Source organism: Epargyreus clarus, unplaced genomic scaffold (assembly GCF_041222505.1).
Source record: "Epargyreus clarus isolate Ecla_fem2 unplaced genomic scaffold, WU_Ecla_fem_2.2 ptg000007l, whole genome shotgun sequence".
NCBI lineage: Eukaryota > Metazoa > Arthropoda > Insecta > Lepidoptera > Hesperiidae > Epargyreus > Epargyreus clarus.
In genome coordinates, this window is record NW_027332215.1 from 26339331 (window position 1) to 26357583 (window position 18253).

An 18253-nucleotide genomic window follows, 5' to 3' on the forward strand; every position below is an offset into this window, starting at 1 on the left:
ATTACGTTCATTATCGTGTACTGCATTTGCCTTACCAACAAAAGAGAGAACATAATATTGGGATACGACGTGTTCACTTCTGCGCATTCAATCATATCCGTAAGTCGTAAATGTAATCCAGATAACAGGCAAGACGATGCAATTTCATATACTGATACTAGTAATAATAATAGAAAATAGTTGCGTTACTTGCTACGAGCATCTTAACATATATAACACATACCTACAATACAACACATAACATGATTACGACAAAAAATTAAACATTCATTTATATTATCTAGTTATTCATACATATATATATATATATATATATGTATATATATATATATATATATATATATATATATATAATATGGTTAAAGTATGACATTGTCAGCTGAACCCACCACCAAAGCTTAAAACGATAGAAGTAAACGATTACTGGGTTATCATCTTCTGCTTTCCCTCACTTTCGACTCATTGCCAATTTCACGGGGCAAAGTTAGCAAGAAGTCGAAATGATGTCCATCTTTAACCGCTGACTTACCTAAGATACGACAATTAAAATTTTGGAGTAGGTACATATAGGTACTCTACCTACGCGGCTAAAACTTTAAGTGTCGACGCTTGATTATTTGATATATATATATATGGGAGATATTAACAAAACTTTATAGGCACCCCACTTATTCAAACGGTCTTAATTGGGAAGAAGTTTATATGTCATCCTTATTCATAAAATTCGGAAGCTGACACTTATCGCTTATCTAATAATTGAGAGATTACACTTGCACATTATACTAGAGATTAATATGTATTGGCGTTGTGCCAATAATTAAGGGCGGATCCAATTATATCATTTATAGAGGGGCACACGATCCAATAAGGCTCTAAATCTTTATCAGAGCGCAGGCTCTATTAGCCCCTCAGTTCCGCCAGTGTTCTCGGGAGCTTTAAGAATTAAAAAAATCTTGAAATCGCCCGACTATAGATCGTATCAACATAGAAAATAAAAGCAAAACAAAAACATGCAAGAGAGCATGGAAAATTAATGAATTACACTTAACCTAACAATTACATTCAGAAGTTGTAGTGTAGGTATATATAACTGCTTATTAGTAAACACTTGCGAGGAACTATATATGTAGTAGAATTTGAGATTGAAAAAGCTACACATAAGCAAAGCAATACATAGAAATAGTTTTGGATAAAAATAGTTGTTAAATTTTTCAGTCCGAGCGATTTCATTGCACATAAATCATAATATTACTGCACCAACGATGATAACCTGTTAATAATAATATATCAAATATTTTTAAATTTGGCACCGAGTACGGTCGTTAAACGATTAATTTATTTTATATTCCATTTTTCACAAATATCCTCAGCTCCAAATAAAAATATCAAAATAAAAAGTCGAATACATTTGAAAAAAAATAACATTGGTGCAGCGTTCAACCGATCAATTTAGTGTTGCATTCGAGGGTTGGGGACAACGGCCAATTCGGAGTTTATGGGTTGCGGGGGGGGTGCATCCTCAGTTTCCTTGGGAATGTCGAATATTTCAGCGAAGAGTGGCGGCAGAGTAAGTTGGCGCCAATGGTCGCGGCACCAGCCGAGCAGCTCCTGGTGGCGGCTGCTCAGGACGCGCACCTCCTGGGTGAGAGCGACAATGGCCTCCATACGGGCGGCTGCGTCAGGCACGCCCGATTCTTGTACCTATGGTCATAAATTTGGTTGGTGGATACCTCACAAATTTTCTATACTGGGAAATTAAGAAACTATGACGGAGGAGTACATTTACGAAAAAAGTTGCTATTGGTCGTTGCTAAACTAATTTATTTATTTTAACACTGCATTATTGTTACTTCAGCGTAGACCTTTGTAAATACGCTTGATCTCATTTATAATAAAGCTTAATGATCTATAACAAACAATTGGACTGTAATAAAGCTTCATGTTAAAAACAACCTGGAATACAAATATACCTACACCATTGACCATTTCTAAAATATTGTCGAAGGGTTCATAACGAATTACCTATGATAACTTCGATCCATCTGTGTATAAATTTCTGTTATGATGAAAACATTTCACATGGTGGTTTTAGCAACTTACGACCATATGCAGTGATTCGAGCATAGCAGTGTTGATGTTGGCGATGCGTTCGGATTCGGCGAGTCCGCTGCGAGTGGAGCACAGCAGCAGGCTGGCCGAGAACATGGCGATCTCGCTGTCCGTCAGCTGCACTTGCGCCACCGATCGCATGAAGTTAAGCATAGCAGCCGCGAACGCTTCCTGAAATAGTGACTTGGTAACTATTGGCTACTGATTTTTGAGTGACGCTCAAGTGACTGCACTAGTGAAGGTTTAGCGACGTCGGGCGCCGCCGAGAGTGGAATGGATGGCAAATATTGACTATTTCATACGTACTCCCGTGCTCTCTAGAACACTTTAAGTTCATGTTTTACGCGGTGGAAATTGTAAACTTGACTACAGTTTTTATTTTATGCGGTCACTAATGACCATCACTTTAAATAAAAATAGTACAATGGTAGAAAAAGGAAAAAGATGGAGTATCTGAAAGTGTTCACACATAATTTGCTGTCGGCTGCAGACGCGGACTGATCTTATTTAGACATTTGTTATTAAACAAATATTATTTTTTCGTAATATGCATTATCAATGTTAAATTGAAAGTTTTGAATTTTCCAATATGTCGTTTTAAAGTGATTAGTTACAAAACGGCTCATAGGTAACTAATGAAATACTTACATCATAAATGGTAGCCAGTTGAGTCTGGCTGACAGCGGTGCCGTCATCGAAAACGATGCTGTTGGGGGTGGCCAGCTTGGCCACTCTAATGATCCACACTTCAATAAACCCTAACTGTGAACAACATTAATAGTTGGATCTTCTTTTTATGAAATTTTTCTATTAAATAATTAATTGCGCAGAGCAAACGAAAACATCGCTGAAACGCATATTAGCATAGCAATAGCATCGCTGTTGTAGTTTGTGTAAAAATCTCGCATTTTGCAATATTTCGGCGTCAATATACAAATAAAACATACAAACAAACAAACATAGACTTGTAATATTAAAAAAATAGCAATTGGAGTCGAGTCTATGTGTAGATTTAATACTAAAACCTTTAAGAATATAATACAAAACAAATAAGACAATTGGCACAATTTTAGAAGAAAACAAAAAGCATGCACACATGAAGAAACACAAGAAGAAAAATATTAATTAAGAGTTACCTTGATCAGAATAAGTTGGTCGTCTTGGGGAAGCGTGTGGAAGCCGGGTACGCGCTTGGCGAACTCCACGACCTGTTGCACCGCGGGCGTCATTCTAAACGACATATTAAACCAGATCTGTTGAATCACGTCGATTGTCTTGTTGTTGGAGGCGCCGGCTCCCCCGCTAGTGCTGGGGCCGGCTCCGGCTTCCTCGCCGCTGCTGCCTGCACACCACATATACTGTTAGCGCTGCTAAATTATCATGCCGCTAACAAGATAGTACTAATCGTATGTACATATGCTACAGCTGTTGAACATTAGCTTCGTTATGATAACAATGAAATTAACTAACGCACTTTACTTGAATTGAACTGTTTACCCTGTACCATGCAAAGTGATGGTATGCCTGTGCCTGTACCTGAGTAGGCTGGCTCTAACTTTATTATTACTCTGAGGCTACTATAACGTAGGTACGTGGCTATACTATTCGTCAAGTCGCTATCAGTCAGCCACGGAGGTGATACATGCCCGGTTAAGCTAGACGAGCGGTCTATATAGCTTTTTGGAGAACTTCAATTACATTAAAACTCGCGAAAGAGAAAGTAGTACGAAGAAACAGTTGACATTGTTTTTTTTTTAATTGTTAAATGTAGCGCTTGTATACTCTTAGGAGACTTGGCAATGAAAGTTTTAAGGTACAACCATGCGTCTGTCTTCCATTCTATACCTCGTGACGTGCACCATTATTGTATAAAACTAATTAAAAAATCTAGATTTACGAGTTTAGAAAAAAAATCTGTACTTTATTAAATTTGAAATTATATATTATGTGTTAATGTATGTATATTGGCAATGTGACACAAAGTGACGTATAAATTATTATCATGTAATTTATTAAATTGTGAGTAAGACATTACATAAATAATATTAATTACTATTTAAGGAAAAAATATCTACTATGCATGCATTTAACCGAGATTAGAATCTTACGTAATAAGAGCTGTATTGCAGGTTATTTGCAAAAATGCGTTGTGTCTCAGGCACAACATTTTAATTTGATTCCTGTAAGATACTCTTTTTGCATATTTAAGGCCTTCATATAGTAGTATAGTTTATAGTAGGTAGTGTATACATAACAAATAGTAAAGTAAGGAACATAAGGAAATACTTATAGATAGCTATTTCCCTTCAGAGGTACCCAAAAGAGGAAAATAAAGTGAAAGGATGATGAACAACAATTCCTTTACAATTCTAAAGAAGACGTGTAGCATATCCAAAAGACAAGAAGAGATTAAGGTAAAATAATTGAAAGACTTCTAGTTCCACAACCTTACACAATATTACCGTAATGCCCACAACCTAAGAAACTAAAATGTTTTCCGGTGCGACGTCACCTTGTTAGATGTGGAAATGTAGCGTGTACCCAAGAAGCTTTTGTAAGTGGTTAGTTGGATCGAGTTATTTGACCTTTAGCGTGGTTGAAACCTACCTTCATCGGATTCGTCAACCTTGAGCACCAGGGCGTGAACGCGGAGCGTGCGCCGGAGCTCGTCAGTGTACGTGTTGTTGTTGCGATGCGCCACTATGACCATCTTGGAGAGCTCCTTGGTGATCTCCGCCGGTGGCATGTCAGTGTCCGCCTCCTCCATGCCGTGAACCGGAGCGGCGTTGGGGACGTTGAGGTTCCTCGCCAGGTCCGGCACGCTTTCCGCGTTGGCCACTTCCCTGGGGCGCTTCGGTACCCTCCCGTACCTCACGGCTGGAGAACGCGGCCTCATTAGGAAACACGGCTCGAACGCGAACGAATGCATGGGATGCGAGATGCAAACTAGTCGCTGCAACTCGATCGGGCTCAACTCCTCAATTGGCAAATAGGAGTGACGCCGCGGTGCATTGATTCAATCTCGGCGTCGGTTTTTAATAACGACGAGCCGATAAACAAGGAAGCGTTTATTGGCCCGCTCGCGTGTAGGATAGTTCACATTACATTCGATACACAGTGAATTATATCTCTTTAATGTAGTTTTCTCCCATTCGAATGATTGATCTATATTTTGATGCACGCTAGAGGAGTCGAGATGGATCTTATTGCTACTGGCGCACAAAGAGTAAATAATTATTAGTATTATAATTGTGACTTTGAAATTTTAGGAAATTTATAGCCTTATATATAGAGATGAAGTGAAGGTTGTGAATGTTTAATAAACCATCATGAGAGAAAGATAAAATCAAATACTCTTATTATGTTACTGCAGTTGAGTGCGGTAGAATTCACAAGTAAAAGTTGCCAGTACTTATTATATTAGCTATATTAGCTATACAAAACAGTTAACTATCAGTTAAAGAAAAAGTAAAAGTAGTACAGGCGGGGTATTAGTTAGAGGGCATATAATAATGGACTAGTTAGTAAAATGGATCTTTGTTATATTCGGGAACTAGGAGTAGGTCTTATTGACATCTGGAGGATGGCCGCAGCACGATCTTCATGCTATATACTTTTGCAAGTTAGTGAGGCTACAAATGGGCGTAAAACGTGTTATGAGCTGTTAAACCTACATGGGGCTATAAGATGCTTCTTAGTACCATTACTCGAAACCACTTAAAGTTGCTTCTAAATACAATCAATTATTTTGAATAACGTTTTGACACCGCGGCTTGTCCAAAAAGTTTCTAATACACTTATTTCAGTGATGGTTTGATTCTTTCAACTTTTTACATACACAGATATTTCTTCTGTATGCACATTTTAACTTCTGCGTTTTAGTTCCGAAGGGTAAGAAACTGTGTTTGGGGGTCCACAGGACCGTAGGCCCGGGGCGGACCGCCTCTTCCACGCTCCCCTCCCCCATCTTAGTCCGCTAGAGAGGTTAAGCTTGATGCCTATTCTGACAAACGACGGATTGAAAGCGAAAGGTACGTGGGAGATGACGACCATGGTAGGAGGTAGGAGACGTTACGCCGAATGGGAAAGTCGAATACTCACAGTCACGACTCATGCCGACAGCTAGACACTTCTTGAAGCGGCAGAACTGGCAGCGGTTCCGGTTGAGACGAATGACAACACATTTGCCGTCACGCAGACAACGGTATTCAATTTGCTTCTGGATACTACGGCGAAAGAAGCCCTGTGAAATAAATTTAATAAGTACAAAACTTATAAAAAATATATAATTTTATGTTTTTTAATAATATACGCGTAATTATATTGGTAAAAATGTATTACTTAATTATAATTTATTTTATAACTCCATTGTTTAATTGAAAAAACAAATCTTGAATAAAAAATCCTTATGCATAAACAAAAAACATGGCATTGTAAACGATAAACACACATTCCTTTTGATGATGACTTTTTGAAATTTCAGCAACGATCTAATATTACTAGGGTCTGCTCAGTGATCGAATAATCATCACTAAATATCATATTCTCCACTGATACTACAAAAGCTAGTCATATTCGTTTCTTTCTGTACAAAAAAAATAATATTACGATGAAGTAGTTCAAGGTTACCTAAATGGTGATCGATATTCTGAATAACTTTGACGGAAAAGTCGCCCAATATAATTTGTTTCATAGTCTATTGTGTGGGAACTGAACATACGTTGCATTGAATGGAACCGTTCTTTCTGTTTTATAACTTCATTTGATTACATTTTTGATGTAAGTATCATGAAATTGTAATTGTAGACAAATTACTATTATTCATGATAGGAAAATGAAAGCGAATTTAAAAAGAATATATTTTACTATTATTATTCATACATTATCATGTTTTTATTATTCATATATTTTTAGTATATAAATTATATGATTACAAAATCGGAATATGGTGCTTTCTTTTAAACAGTAAACTTATGTTCCATGATTAACGATTAATCTTGGAGGCTTAAATCAATCTGTACAACATAAGCTTAGTGTGAAGATAATACACACGTACGAGTAAAAGCTCAACTTACCAGTTTGTTTTAAACACGTGTCTATAAGAATTAAAATAAATTATTGTAAAAAATATAAATTTAGTATGTACACATTGTACCTTGCACCCTTCGCACGAAGTGACACCGTAGTGGTACCCAGAAGCCTTGTCTCCGCAGACTTTGCAGGGAGCAGCGGCCTTCGCAGTGGACCCGCTGGCACTGTCGGCCTGTTGCTGGTCTGGAACAACCCACGTATGTTAAATATCACAAGTCACGCGGCAATGTAATGTGTGGAACCCACTAAGACAATTGATTAAAAAATAATTAAGAAAATGGGCCGTCAGCAAAGCAAAAGCTTCTATAATTTATCTTAGTGGCTTTCACACAAAGTGAAATGTTATATGAAATAATTTCAATAGCGGTGATTCGAGATAGGTGGGTGAAAAATGGGATTCACGAATATGTGATACTAATAATGACGCATTTATGGATTTAATAATGTATTAGTTCTTATTAATATTAATATAGGTAAACATAATACGTACATAATTATGTTACATGTTTTATAATAGAAATATTTTTTACATTCTTTAAAGTATTTTTAAAATATCAGTTTTAAATCATCTTTAAAATTAATTCAATTAATCTGTTATTTTATAATGCTCACAATATTAATGGATTATGTTATAAAAACATTCGCAAATTATTATATAATTAATTATACGCTAGCATTAAAAGCTGAAAGCTAAGCTCGCTGCTTTATAGAAGAAAAGATTTCAACGCGCTCCAACATGTCCTCATATTACTCAATTTGCAAAAGTTTGCAAATATATAATCATAATTATTTTCAAATATTTATAACATTAATTTAATACGTAGCTATGGATTAAATTAAAATAAAAGAGAAGATTTTTTATTATACAGATGAAAATGGTATTCGATTTGGATGATCTATTTACGTCGCGAAAATCGTCCATCAGTGAGTTTATTAAATAGTCATTATGGCAAAATATAAAATTATCTATTTTTTTAAAACATTTAATTGCATATTTTCTCATAATTGATGGGCGCCAATGATGTAAAATCTCTGGGGATGCTACGTCAATAACGAACAAAAAATATTTGAATACTTGTCATGAAATATTTATATTTATAGTTATTTAAAGGCACTGCTATATTTAAGGAAGTCTGTAGAAATATTTTAGCACCACCAGAGAAATTTTATGAAAGAAATTTAATGATTTTAGTAACGTTGTAACTACCTCTTAATTTTCTCTCGTTACGTTGGTTCATTATTCGGAACCATTTTATAATTCTTTTGCGAACAAAGAGCGCACTAGATTTATAAAGTTCAGCCTGCTTGCTATCGACCAAATTTATATCGGGCGGTATCATATTAACGATTTTTACAACCGACTATTTCCTGCATAAAAAATAAATAGAAAGGAGGGTTTTACTTATGTTTTAAAGTGGCAAGTGCAATCCAATGCGCCCAACCTTGAATGAACTCTTGAATAAACTTAAGCTTAAAAAGGATTAAAATTTTAACCCTTTTTACGCTTCAGTTTATAATGCATGCAAATACACAGTTTAAAATAACACTGGGAACAGTTTTTAAGGTTGTATATAAATTTATGTCAATGTTTATATTTTCTGGTCAATCAATAGTTTTGCAGACCTAGGGCTCGAGGCCTGAAATATAATTGATCATAATTCATTCCTGGCTGGATGTTTGGATAGCTTACCACTCACAAGGACTAAGATTCAAAGGAAGAGGATATCGAATGAGAAGTTCGAGCTTAAGTCAAATATTAACTTCTGACGAATTCCTGTGCACCTCGTACCACTACCTACTCCTATATAAACACTTTTAATAATAAACACATTAAATTATTTTACGAAATATTAAAAAAAAAAAACTATTAAAACATGCGCTCATCATTAGACGCATGGCGGCCGACTGCGACGGAATGACAAATATATGAAGTGATACAGAATATGCACTGTATCGATTTCTTTTCAAGGTTAAGAAAAGTGTCGCTTGTAGCTTTTCTGTTAAGTTCTACTAATGATAATTCCGTTAAAGGCTTTGAATAAATACGTTTCACATGGTATGTTTTATGTAGTGGCTGTCGCGGTTTCGGTTTCGGTTTTCGGTTATGAAGCGAAACATTTTCCATTCTTAATAGGCTACTACTACCAAAGATGATGATAAAGTGTTTTATTACAATTTTCTTAATATCACCAACGAATCAAGGATTTGTAGTATAGAGGATGTAAGTTGGCAATCGTGAGCGCTGAGCTGGGCATGAACAAGTACAATCCCGTTTACTACATGTGCACATAATACAAATTATGCTACGCCAGTCGCCTCCATAGATTTTATTATAGGTCTAGCTGACGAGCTTGCAGTCTGCCTCCTTTACCATGAGTTATTACGTTTTGACAAATATGACTGTTTTGGTATTTGTTTACGTATTTGCCCATAGAATTTCCAATCAGCGCCCCTAGCGGAGTGTATGAGCCAATACGTAAACAAATACCAAAACAGTCATATTTGTCAAAACGTAAAAACTCATGGTAAGGGTACTGATGGTACGTGTCCACTGCCGCCCATGAACATCTACCATCAACTCCAGATGAGATAAGATTCCTATCTACGGTCACAGATACCCCTACCCCAGGGATCGCTACCCCTGAGGACGAAGCTAAAACGCCTCGGAAAAGTATCCCTTACCGCACCCTTCATACCAGAAGACAGCAGCTCTTAACAATGCTGTAATGAGGCAGAAATAGGTGTGGCGGTGGTGCCACCGGACTCAAACCATAGGGTTCTACCGCATTCAAGATTTTGTCTGCAACACAAACTTTTACTATGATTATTATCACCATCGAAATATCGCATGGCATTGTTTTTATAAAAATATACGTAGCATAGCTTATTTACACAATTCGCGTCGCTTTAGTCATGATTTATTCATGTCCATTTATGCTGCAAATAAATCATATTTCAGATATATGTCTAATGCTGTGTGTGTTCAAATTATATTTATTTGTATTGTAATGAAGCAGAATATCGGTATATTCTGGCTTAAAGAGTTAGGGGCAGCATGCAGAAGCACAAGGCATTCTGAGAGGCGAGTTACTGTTTAAGTAATTACTTAAAAGATACTTTGCATCTAGATACTTTTAAAGTATAAACTAAAACTATTATACCATAAAACATAAATTTCGCGTTTTAAAGAAAAGTAAATTTTACCGTCACTATGTGACTGCGCGATATCGGTATTATATAAATGAAAATGTCAATTCCGCAATAATATTAGTATTTTATTATAATATGGAGTAGCAGACGAGCATGCAGTCCAACTGATGGTAAGAGGCTACTTGTACCTGTAGTACCGGGACCAGAATAGGGCTACAGTATCCCCTGCCTGTGCCTGTCGTAAGAGGCGACTAAAAGGGGCTTTTGGGGTTGCGGGCGGCAAGAGTGGGAGCTCAAACCGTCCAGCAAGTGACCCCGGGAAGGACAGCGGTTTGTGTGGTCGCATATCGCTGTAATGACCAGGGGATGTGAGAGGAGCGTAAATTGCTCCCCCCAGGGCAGAGCCCGATAGAAGGGCATCGCGTTAGGAGGACTTCGGTTGTGTTCCGTTGGAGATCCCGGAGTTCTCCACCAAACGCTGAGGACGGCCACCGGGGGGGTCTTAGTGCGGTAAAAATCCCACATAATCCGGCGTCACTCCCAGGGCGTCGGGTACCTTTTGAAGGTTTCCCCCTCGTCAACAAAAAAAAAAAAAGTGGCTACTGCCGCCCATGGACATCTGTAATCAACCCCAGATAGGATTAGATATTTGTACCGGATATAGTCCGGATACAGATGCGCCGCTACCGCTGAGTCTAAAATCATAATATATTTTAAAGATAATTTAGATAAAGAAACTTGTGCATATGTCAGAGGTATGGTGCACAATCTTGGAAGCCATAACTTACATACTAAACAAATTAGCATCTATAGCTGGTAGGATAACATAATAGGTTCTTATTAGTGATCGAAGCATAATAGTTAATGACCAGTTTGAATGACGATTCGTGAAAGTATTGGTCGTAGCAAGTGCCATAACGTAGATACCATAATCTATACAACGAACATTGCCAGTAGTTATTAGTATCCGTGGCATCCTGAGGATGGATGAAAAATACACAATACTGAGTCCAATGTCCATGTCGAATCGATCGTTTTTTAGGATTACTGAGTTTAGCAAATTTATATTACAAGCTAGCTGCAAACGTTGTGTTGCCATATAAATAAAAAAAATTAAGGGTGAACAGCCCTTATCTTTTATCACAACTTTTTTAATTAGGGATGACTGAGAGTGTTATAAACGTAGGAGTAGACAAATATAATCTGAAAGTTTCGAACTGCTAGGCAATCGGGAGTAATAACGTGTTATTGTGAGTCAACCATAAAAGATAGACATATGCTGTCGTGGGAATTTTTTTATATAATTTTAAGGAGAACATTTCCGTCATACATCATTTCTGTGTAGCTTTAACCATTAAGGTTTCACACGCGACGAAAGCTTAAAAAATGGAGTAACTTCTCCCGTTTTCCTAACATTTCCCTTCACTGCTCTGCTCCTATTGATTGTAGCGTGATGAAAAGTATACTATAACTAGCTCAGGAGTATGAAAAATAATTGTACCAAGTTTCGTTAAAATCCGGCTAGTAGTTTTTGTTTCTATAATGGTTATACGGACAGACAGACAGACCGACAGACCGACAGACCGACAGACCGACAGACCGACAGACAGACAAAAATTTTACTGATTGCATTTTTGGCATCAGTATCGATCCATTATCACCCCCTGATAGTTATTTTGGAAATATATTTCATGTACAGAATTGACCTCTCTACAGATTTATTATAAGTATAGATAACGCTATGAACTATAAATCTTCCCGTAATTTGTGCAATATGTTAAGGAAAGCGCTGAAAGTCACGTGTTAGCCCAGATGCTCTTATCTTGATAAAAATTGATTGAAGATTTTAATTGGTTTACCCCAGTGACCGAAGCTATAACTTTGTTAAGAGGGAAAATCCATGTAAAGTGACGTAGGGCCGTTTCGCGACCTCCCGGGCGGAAGTTAACTTTGCAGCTATTTATAGTCCTCGCTGGCCTAGAAAGTTTTTACTTTAAAGATTTTAAATTTATAGTAAATGAAATAAATTAAGTTATTGGAATTAATATTTTTATGATATATTTATTTTTTGATAGATTGGTAATTATCCTAAGACTGAAATATGTATTAATAGGAGTTTCTTAAAACCTGTAATTAGGACAACTAGGACGACAGTTAACTCTACCAATCCCGTAGTAGAAATTCAGTCGTAGTGAAACAGGATTTTCACTTTCAATCGATTTAAGCAATCTACTAACTACTTGAATGCGAACATTGTATAACAATTACTATATCCGGACAGTCCTGCTCTCGCCTTTTAAGTTTAACTTTCGCGTTAGACAAAATGTCAGGGTTCAATCCCAACCAATAGAGCGAGAAAGGCCGCCGTGAAAGTGGTTTGAGACAAACACACAAATCTAGTTGAACCCTCCGTAATGCATTCCTTATAAGGCAACTTGATTCCCATCTATTCTGAAATAAGCTGGTTCTTAATATGGATAATACAAATATACTTATTAGTTTTGAAATTTACGGTTTATAATTGACAAAAAGCAGCATACAATTTACATTTATTCAAGCATATTAAAAAAAAACTATTAAAAAATATAAATATATTTGTAATAGCTGAATCTGTAGTGTATTCATTATTTACTGATGCCTTCTGTTAATCGATATTTCTTATTCAGCTGCGACGATTCTTATGTCGCGCAACTGGGCATACGTCTCCGAGGGGAGGCTGTTGTGGAACTGGGATGTTTGGACCACGCTGTTCCAAAGCAAGTTGATAGAAATTTTCGGATTGCCTATGATGCACTTTATAAGGCTCTGTCTTATATATTAACGGGTTGTCTGAAGTACGCTTATCTTTATAGATCGATTGAAATCTACACAAGCCGTTCACATGCATAATTGAGACTGTTAAACTGATATGAACTGCTTTTTTTAAGTTAAAAACTTGTTGGGTAAAATCCCAAAAAGTTGTGCTTGCAACAAAACAGGGTGTGCAAACAACATCGTAGAAAGTGAGACATATTTCGGATGGTAGAAAAAATAATGGAATTAATATAAGTATGAATTTACACAACAAAATATTGCAATGTTCGATGTCGACGAGTCATGTCGCTCAGTTTTCCATCTTTGAATAATCCAGTTTCAATAATCTTTAATGTTAGGAACTATATTCTCCATGTTGTACTACGTAATAATAGTGTCAAATATAACGATTTTATACTATTCGTTCTAGATATGTGACAATAAATAACAAAAGGAATTAAAAAGGATTTTGTTTTATATTACAGATTCATTGGCGAATAATAGTGATGGCAAAAGTTTATAAGTCTTAAAAGTACTGAAAAGCCGTAAATTTTTGTTAAATTTCCAATTTGCTAATTGGAAAGTTTGGATCGTATCGTCCAAAATGTAGTTTCCACGTCCATGTCTATTTTTGATCCCTCGTCGCGGGAAAACAGGATGAGTTTGATAACCATCTGCGGGTGTTCATATCACATATTTGTAAAACTTTTCCCTTTTCTATACAAAAGCCGGAATCGTGATACGAGGTGTAAATAATTCTGTCAAGCTTTAAACTTTTGATTTCTCGGTATTCCAGTGTTAATTCTAGTGTGAAATTGAGTGAACGTGTAATACGCAATAAGAAGGGACGACTTTTCTATGCGACAGACGATTATGAAATTCCTATTTCTTCCTTCCTCGCTATTAATTTTAAGTGGAAGTCGAAGGAAAAATGTAATCTTATCGTCAGATGTTTTTTATAATATAGGAGTAACGGGCAAGCATACACCTGATGTTAAGTGGCTACTGCCGCCCATGGACATCCGTAATCAACCCCAAATAGGATTATGTGATAGCAGTGCTGTTATTCCTGCCTAATAGTCGTGGCGGTGGTGCCGCCGGAGTCGAACCACAAAGGGTTCTACCACCTTTTTGTTTGGTAGCTATTGACGAGATTTTGTAAAATTAATAAAAATATTGAAAACATGCAGGTTCATGTTTTTGTCTAATGTCGTTCATTTGACGAGCACTAGTTTGTACTATGTTTTTAATAAAAAATGTGTTTTCCTCTTAGTGTTTATAGACCGAATCACACCACACATTAACTCTTACACTTTTACCAATTTCATGATAGAGCAAAATCAGATGACATTAATATGACATTAAAAAATAAATGAGAATGAGGGGCATCTTTATCATTATTATTTATATTTATTTATTTCAGCATAACTGCTACAGCTATAGCTAACACATAATCTGTTAAAATTTCGACCACGTACCGATTACAGTTCAGTAGCTTACAGCATAATACGAAGTTAAATGCCAGGTTAATTACACAAAAGAACCTCAGTACGTGAACATCTGTTTTACAATTGCATTCTGAGCTTAGAGATCGGGCCTGTTGTTTGTAGGGTTGGCAACTTACTCTATGAATATTGAATTACTTTTGCAGATTATCCTATCAAGTTTTCTTCTATTCAATTAAAATTCAGGGCTTCGAACATTAAACGGCAAGTGATGCACGTTGCCGCCGCGTGTACACCCCTGACTGGTAGGTATTCAATTTTCAGTACCCTTAGTATGAGTTTTTACGTTTTTACAAAAACGATCCCTTTTGTATTTGTTTATGTATTGCACATTTACAATCAGCGCCCCTAGCGCAATGTATGAGAATTGATTTGAAATGTATAGGAAATACGTAAACAAAAAATAAGAACAGTATTTTTTGTAAAAACTCATACTAAGTATACAGGCCTTTCCGGTAAATTCATCAGGTAATTTAATTCCGTATTATATACTTTCTTAAAGTATAACAAAGCGGTTTTATATTACTTTGCAGACAAAAAGAGGGTATTATATAGGAAGTACGGAGTGTACGTAGGTATGTAAGGAAGGTCATAATAGGTACTTACTGTGTTGTATTGTAGATAATGTTAAATTGTTGATTTGTCGAATTTAAGTTCAATTTCAGCGGTTTAACCGCGTCTAGAACCACGTTTCAAAGGTGGTAGAACTCTTAGAACATTCCGGTGGCACCACAACCTCACCTATATATTTCTGCCTTATAAAAGCAGTGTTAAAAGCTACTCTATTACGCTACGCTATCATGGTTTGAAGGATTGCATTTTAAGGAAATTTTAATTATATATTTTATATTTTTTTTTTGAGATTTTATACAAAATTGGAGCTTAGCTAAAGTTTTATATTTCAAACTTGTATTTTGAGTACATCGGTGAGATAAATAATAATTAGAACCACGAAAGGTGCTACCACAGTCATTATTTATATTACGACCACACTTACTACTAAAATTACTTGATTAAATATAAAGGATTGGAGTGTTATTTGTGTAATTAATAACATCGGATTTGGGTCCGGCTGTGGGTCCGCGGCGATCACGTCCCAGAGATTTGAGTCCGGTATTACCGGAACTATTGTTTATTTTAAGCGGTTAACCCTAAGATCCGGAATACGCAGATTATCTACTTCTATCCAGTTTTCTCTTAAAGGCACGTTTACTACACAAAGGGCTTTTGATTTTACAGTTCTTTGTTTAAAGGAGCCGAGTATGTCCTTTGTAATTTATCCGTTAATAGTTACATTATAGGATAACATAGTTTGATAATTCCATTAAGAAACCCGGCTGCAGTGATAGTTGTGTATTACTGAAGACGTACGGTGACAGTCATCCAACTAATAAATACAATGATAGTAACATAACTGAATTGCTTTTTGGAAGTACCTAACATTTAACTGCCATCTTCAACGATAAATCACTTATAAAGAAATTTAGAATGCATTCACTATTATAAATGCAACCTAATAACATGTTAGTAGGCATCAATATCAACAAAATTACTTTAGGCGGATTGGCTGGTCGCAGAAATATGAAGCTTTACAAATAAATCTTTTTTTTTATAAAATTAAATTTGCGATACATCCACTGAAGGTTGTAGAACCCATTCTGGTTTGACTTTGGCACCACCGCCACACCTATTTCTGCCTCATAACAGCAGCGTTAAGCGCTGCTGTGTTCTGGTTTGAAGGGTGTGGTAAGGGAGACATATGTACTTTTCCGAGTCGTGCCATTTTTTTATCCTATCTTGATTGATTACAGATGCCCATGGGCGGCAGTAGCTACTCATCAGGTGGACTGTATGCTCGTCTGCTACTCGTACATTATTATAAAAAACTTCTACTGAAATACTAGAAAAAGTTGTGGCAATTGTATCCTAGTCGAACCCTGTCGGTTGTACCAGCATTTAGAGCTCAACAATTGAACTTGGAAAGTAATATTAGGTGCAACGTAAAATATATATTTTTTACGAACAAAATTTACGATCCAAGTCGAAACACAGAGTTGTATAAATGTATAATAAGAACGCTTTATAGTAACTAGGGCGGATGAAGTCAGGGGCGGCATTTCTAAGTGACAGTAATGAAACTTCGCCGGGGAACGGGAAAGCGATGGGCAACGACGGTTGAACCAACAGCGGGTTCAATCTATTGCGATTTGTATGCATTTTCAGTTTCCAAAAAAAATAGAATGGCTTGGGGTTCAGTAGGTGTAGTCAGTACCCTTATGCATTAAGTATAATACTGTCATACACCAAAATCAGACATTATTCATAAGAATACATTGAATTCTAACAAAGTCAAAATTGATTAATGTTTAAAGCAATAAAAAAAATTCACCGATGTGTGATGTTCAGTAAAGTAGTCGCTTAATTTTGTTTTATTATATGTTACTTTAATTTCGTAGTACTTATCCTATAAAATTGAGATCTGTAGTTTTGCTATTGTCGCAGTCGTATCGTAAATAGTTCTATGCCATAAGGATTTCTTTTAAATGTGAGCTAAAAATATGAACTACAGAGTTAACCTCCTGTCCCTTACTTGGAACTCCTCAACGTGACTTCTGTTCACAAATTGAATGATAGCCCGCCACTTAACAGGTTAAAAACTAAATTGTCACATCACACTCGACAACCCGCGTGGCGGAGCGGTCACCATGCCGGTCTGACGCGCAGAGGGTCCCGGGTTCGATCCCCGGCCAGACAGATTTCTAAATGATGAATTTAGACTTCTGTTTCTGGGTCTGGGTGTTTGTGTATTTGTCTGTGTGTGTCCATAGCACCCACGATACAGGGAATCCTAGTGTGGGGCTGTAAGTGTAGAAAGCGTTTTTTATTAGAAATACTGAGAATTGAACCATTTTATTTTAAAGAATCTCAGTACCACGTAATGATTCAATGCTGTCACCGTTCAACGCATTTGTATAGAAAAGCAATTCCGAGATACCTTAAAAGCATTAAATTATATAATTATCTTAAAGTAATAAATAGAAGAATATGATTGTAATCCATGCACAAGCTAGCTAAAAGTTACGATCTAATCATGTTAATATCATCTCATGATGTACCTAAATGTTCAATTCATGAAAAAGAACCAGTTGAATCCAGTGATCGAGACGTATATATTCGATTTAATAATGAAAATACGAGAAGGCAATATTAGGATTAGCATAAGAGAGACCTCGGCGCTGGATAAGAAAATAGACATTTTTGACCACTTTTGGGAACCTACGAGGTATGATCTCGATGTTTTTCTACACTGTTCAAGCCAGCGATACATTCAACAAAACGCCGTAATTTTAAATAAAAACTTGAGCGGCTGCAAAATTTAAACACTATATTTACTTCTATTACATTTTTTACAGTATATGAACAATGAAATTAAAAATAAACAACGAGCTTCACGAGACCTTTTGTTTTTGATGCAGTTCTATAACTCCATGTGCCGGGTCGCACGGGAATCAAAACATACGTTCCATGTTTTTCCGTGAATTTTAGCGACAAATGCCTGCATGTAGCTAACCTTAGTATGAGTTTTTACGTTTTCACAAAAGTTA

The 18253-nt window shown here is 36.3% G+C and overlaps 1 protein-coding gene across 4 annotated transcripts in view; it reads right to left on the bottom strand.

The window, feature by feature from the left end:
• The window catches only part of LOC140743748 (ecdysone-induced protein 78C), a 97454-nt gene continuing 79201 nt past the window's right edge, over positions 1-18253 (bottom strand). For 3 of the 4 annotated variants that reach the window (XM_073075297.1, XM_073075296.1, XM_073075298.1), the window contains 7 exons: positions 7265-7383; positions 6211-6352; positions 4717-4986; positions 3246-3451; positions 2758-2871; positions 2101-2280; positions 1-1701 (listed from right to left, as the gene is read on the bottom strand). In XM_073075297.1, the coding sequence (XP_072931398.1) occupies positions 1450-1701; positions 2101-2280; positions 2758-2871; positions 3246-3451; positions 4717-4986; positions 6211-6352; positions 7265-7383 (1283 nt within the window). In that variant the 3' untranslated portion in view covers positions 1-1449. The remainder of the gene's footprint in view (positions 1702-2100; positions 2281-2757; positions 2872-3245; positions 3452-4716; positions 4987-6210; positions 6353-7264; positions 7384-18253) is intronic. The other variant, XM_073075299.1, reaches the window with a different exon arrangement.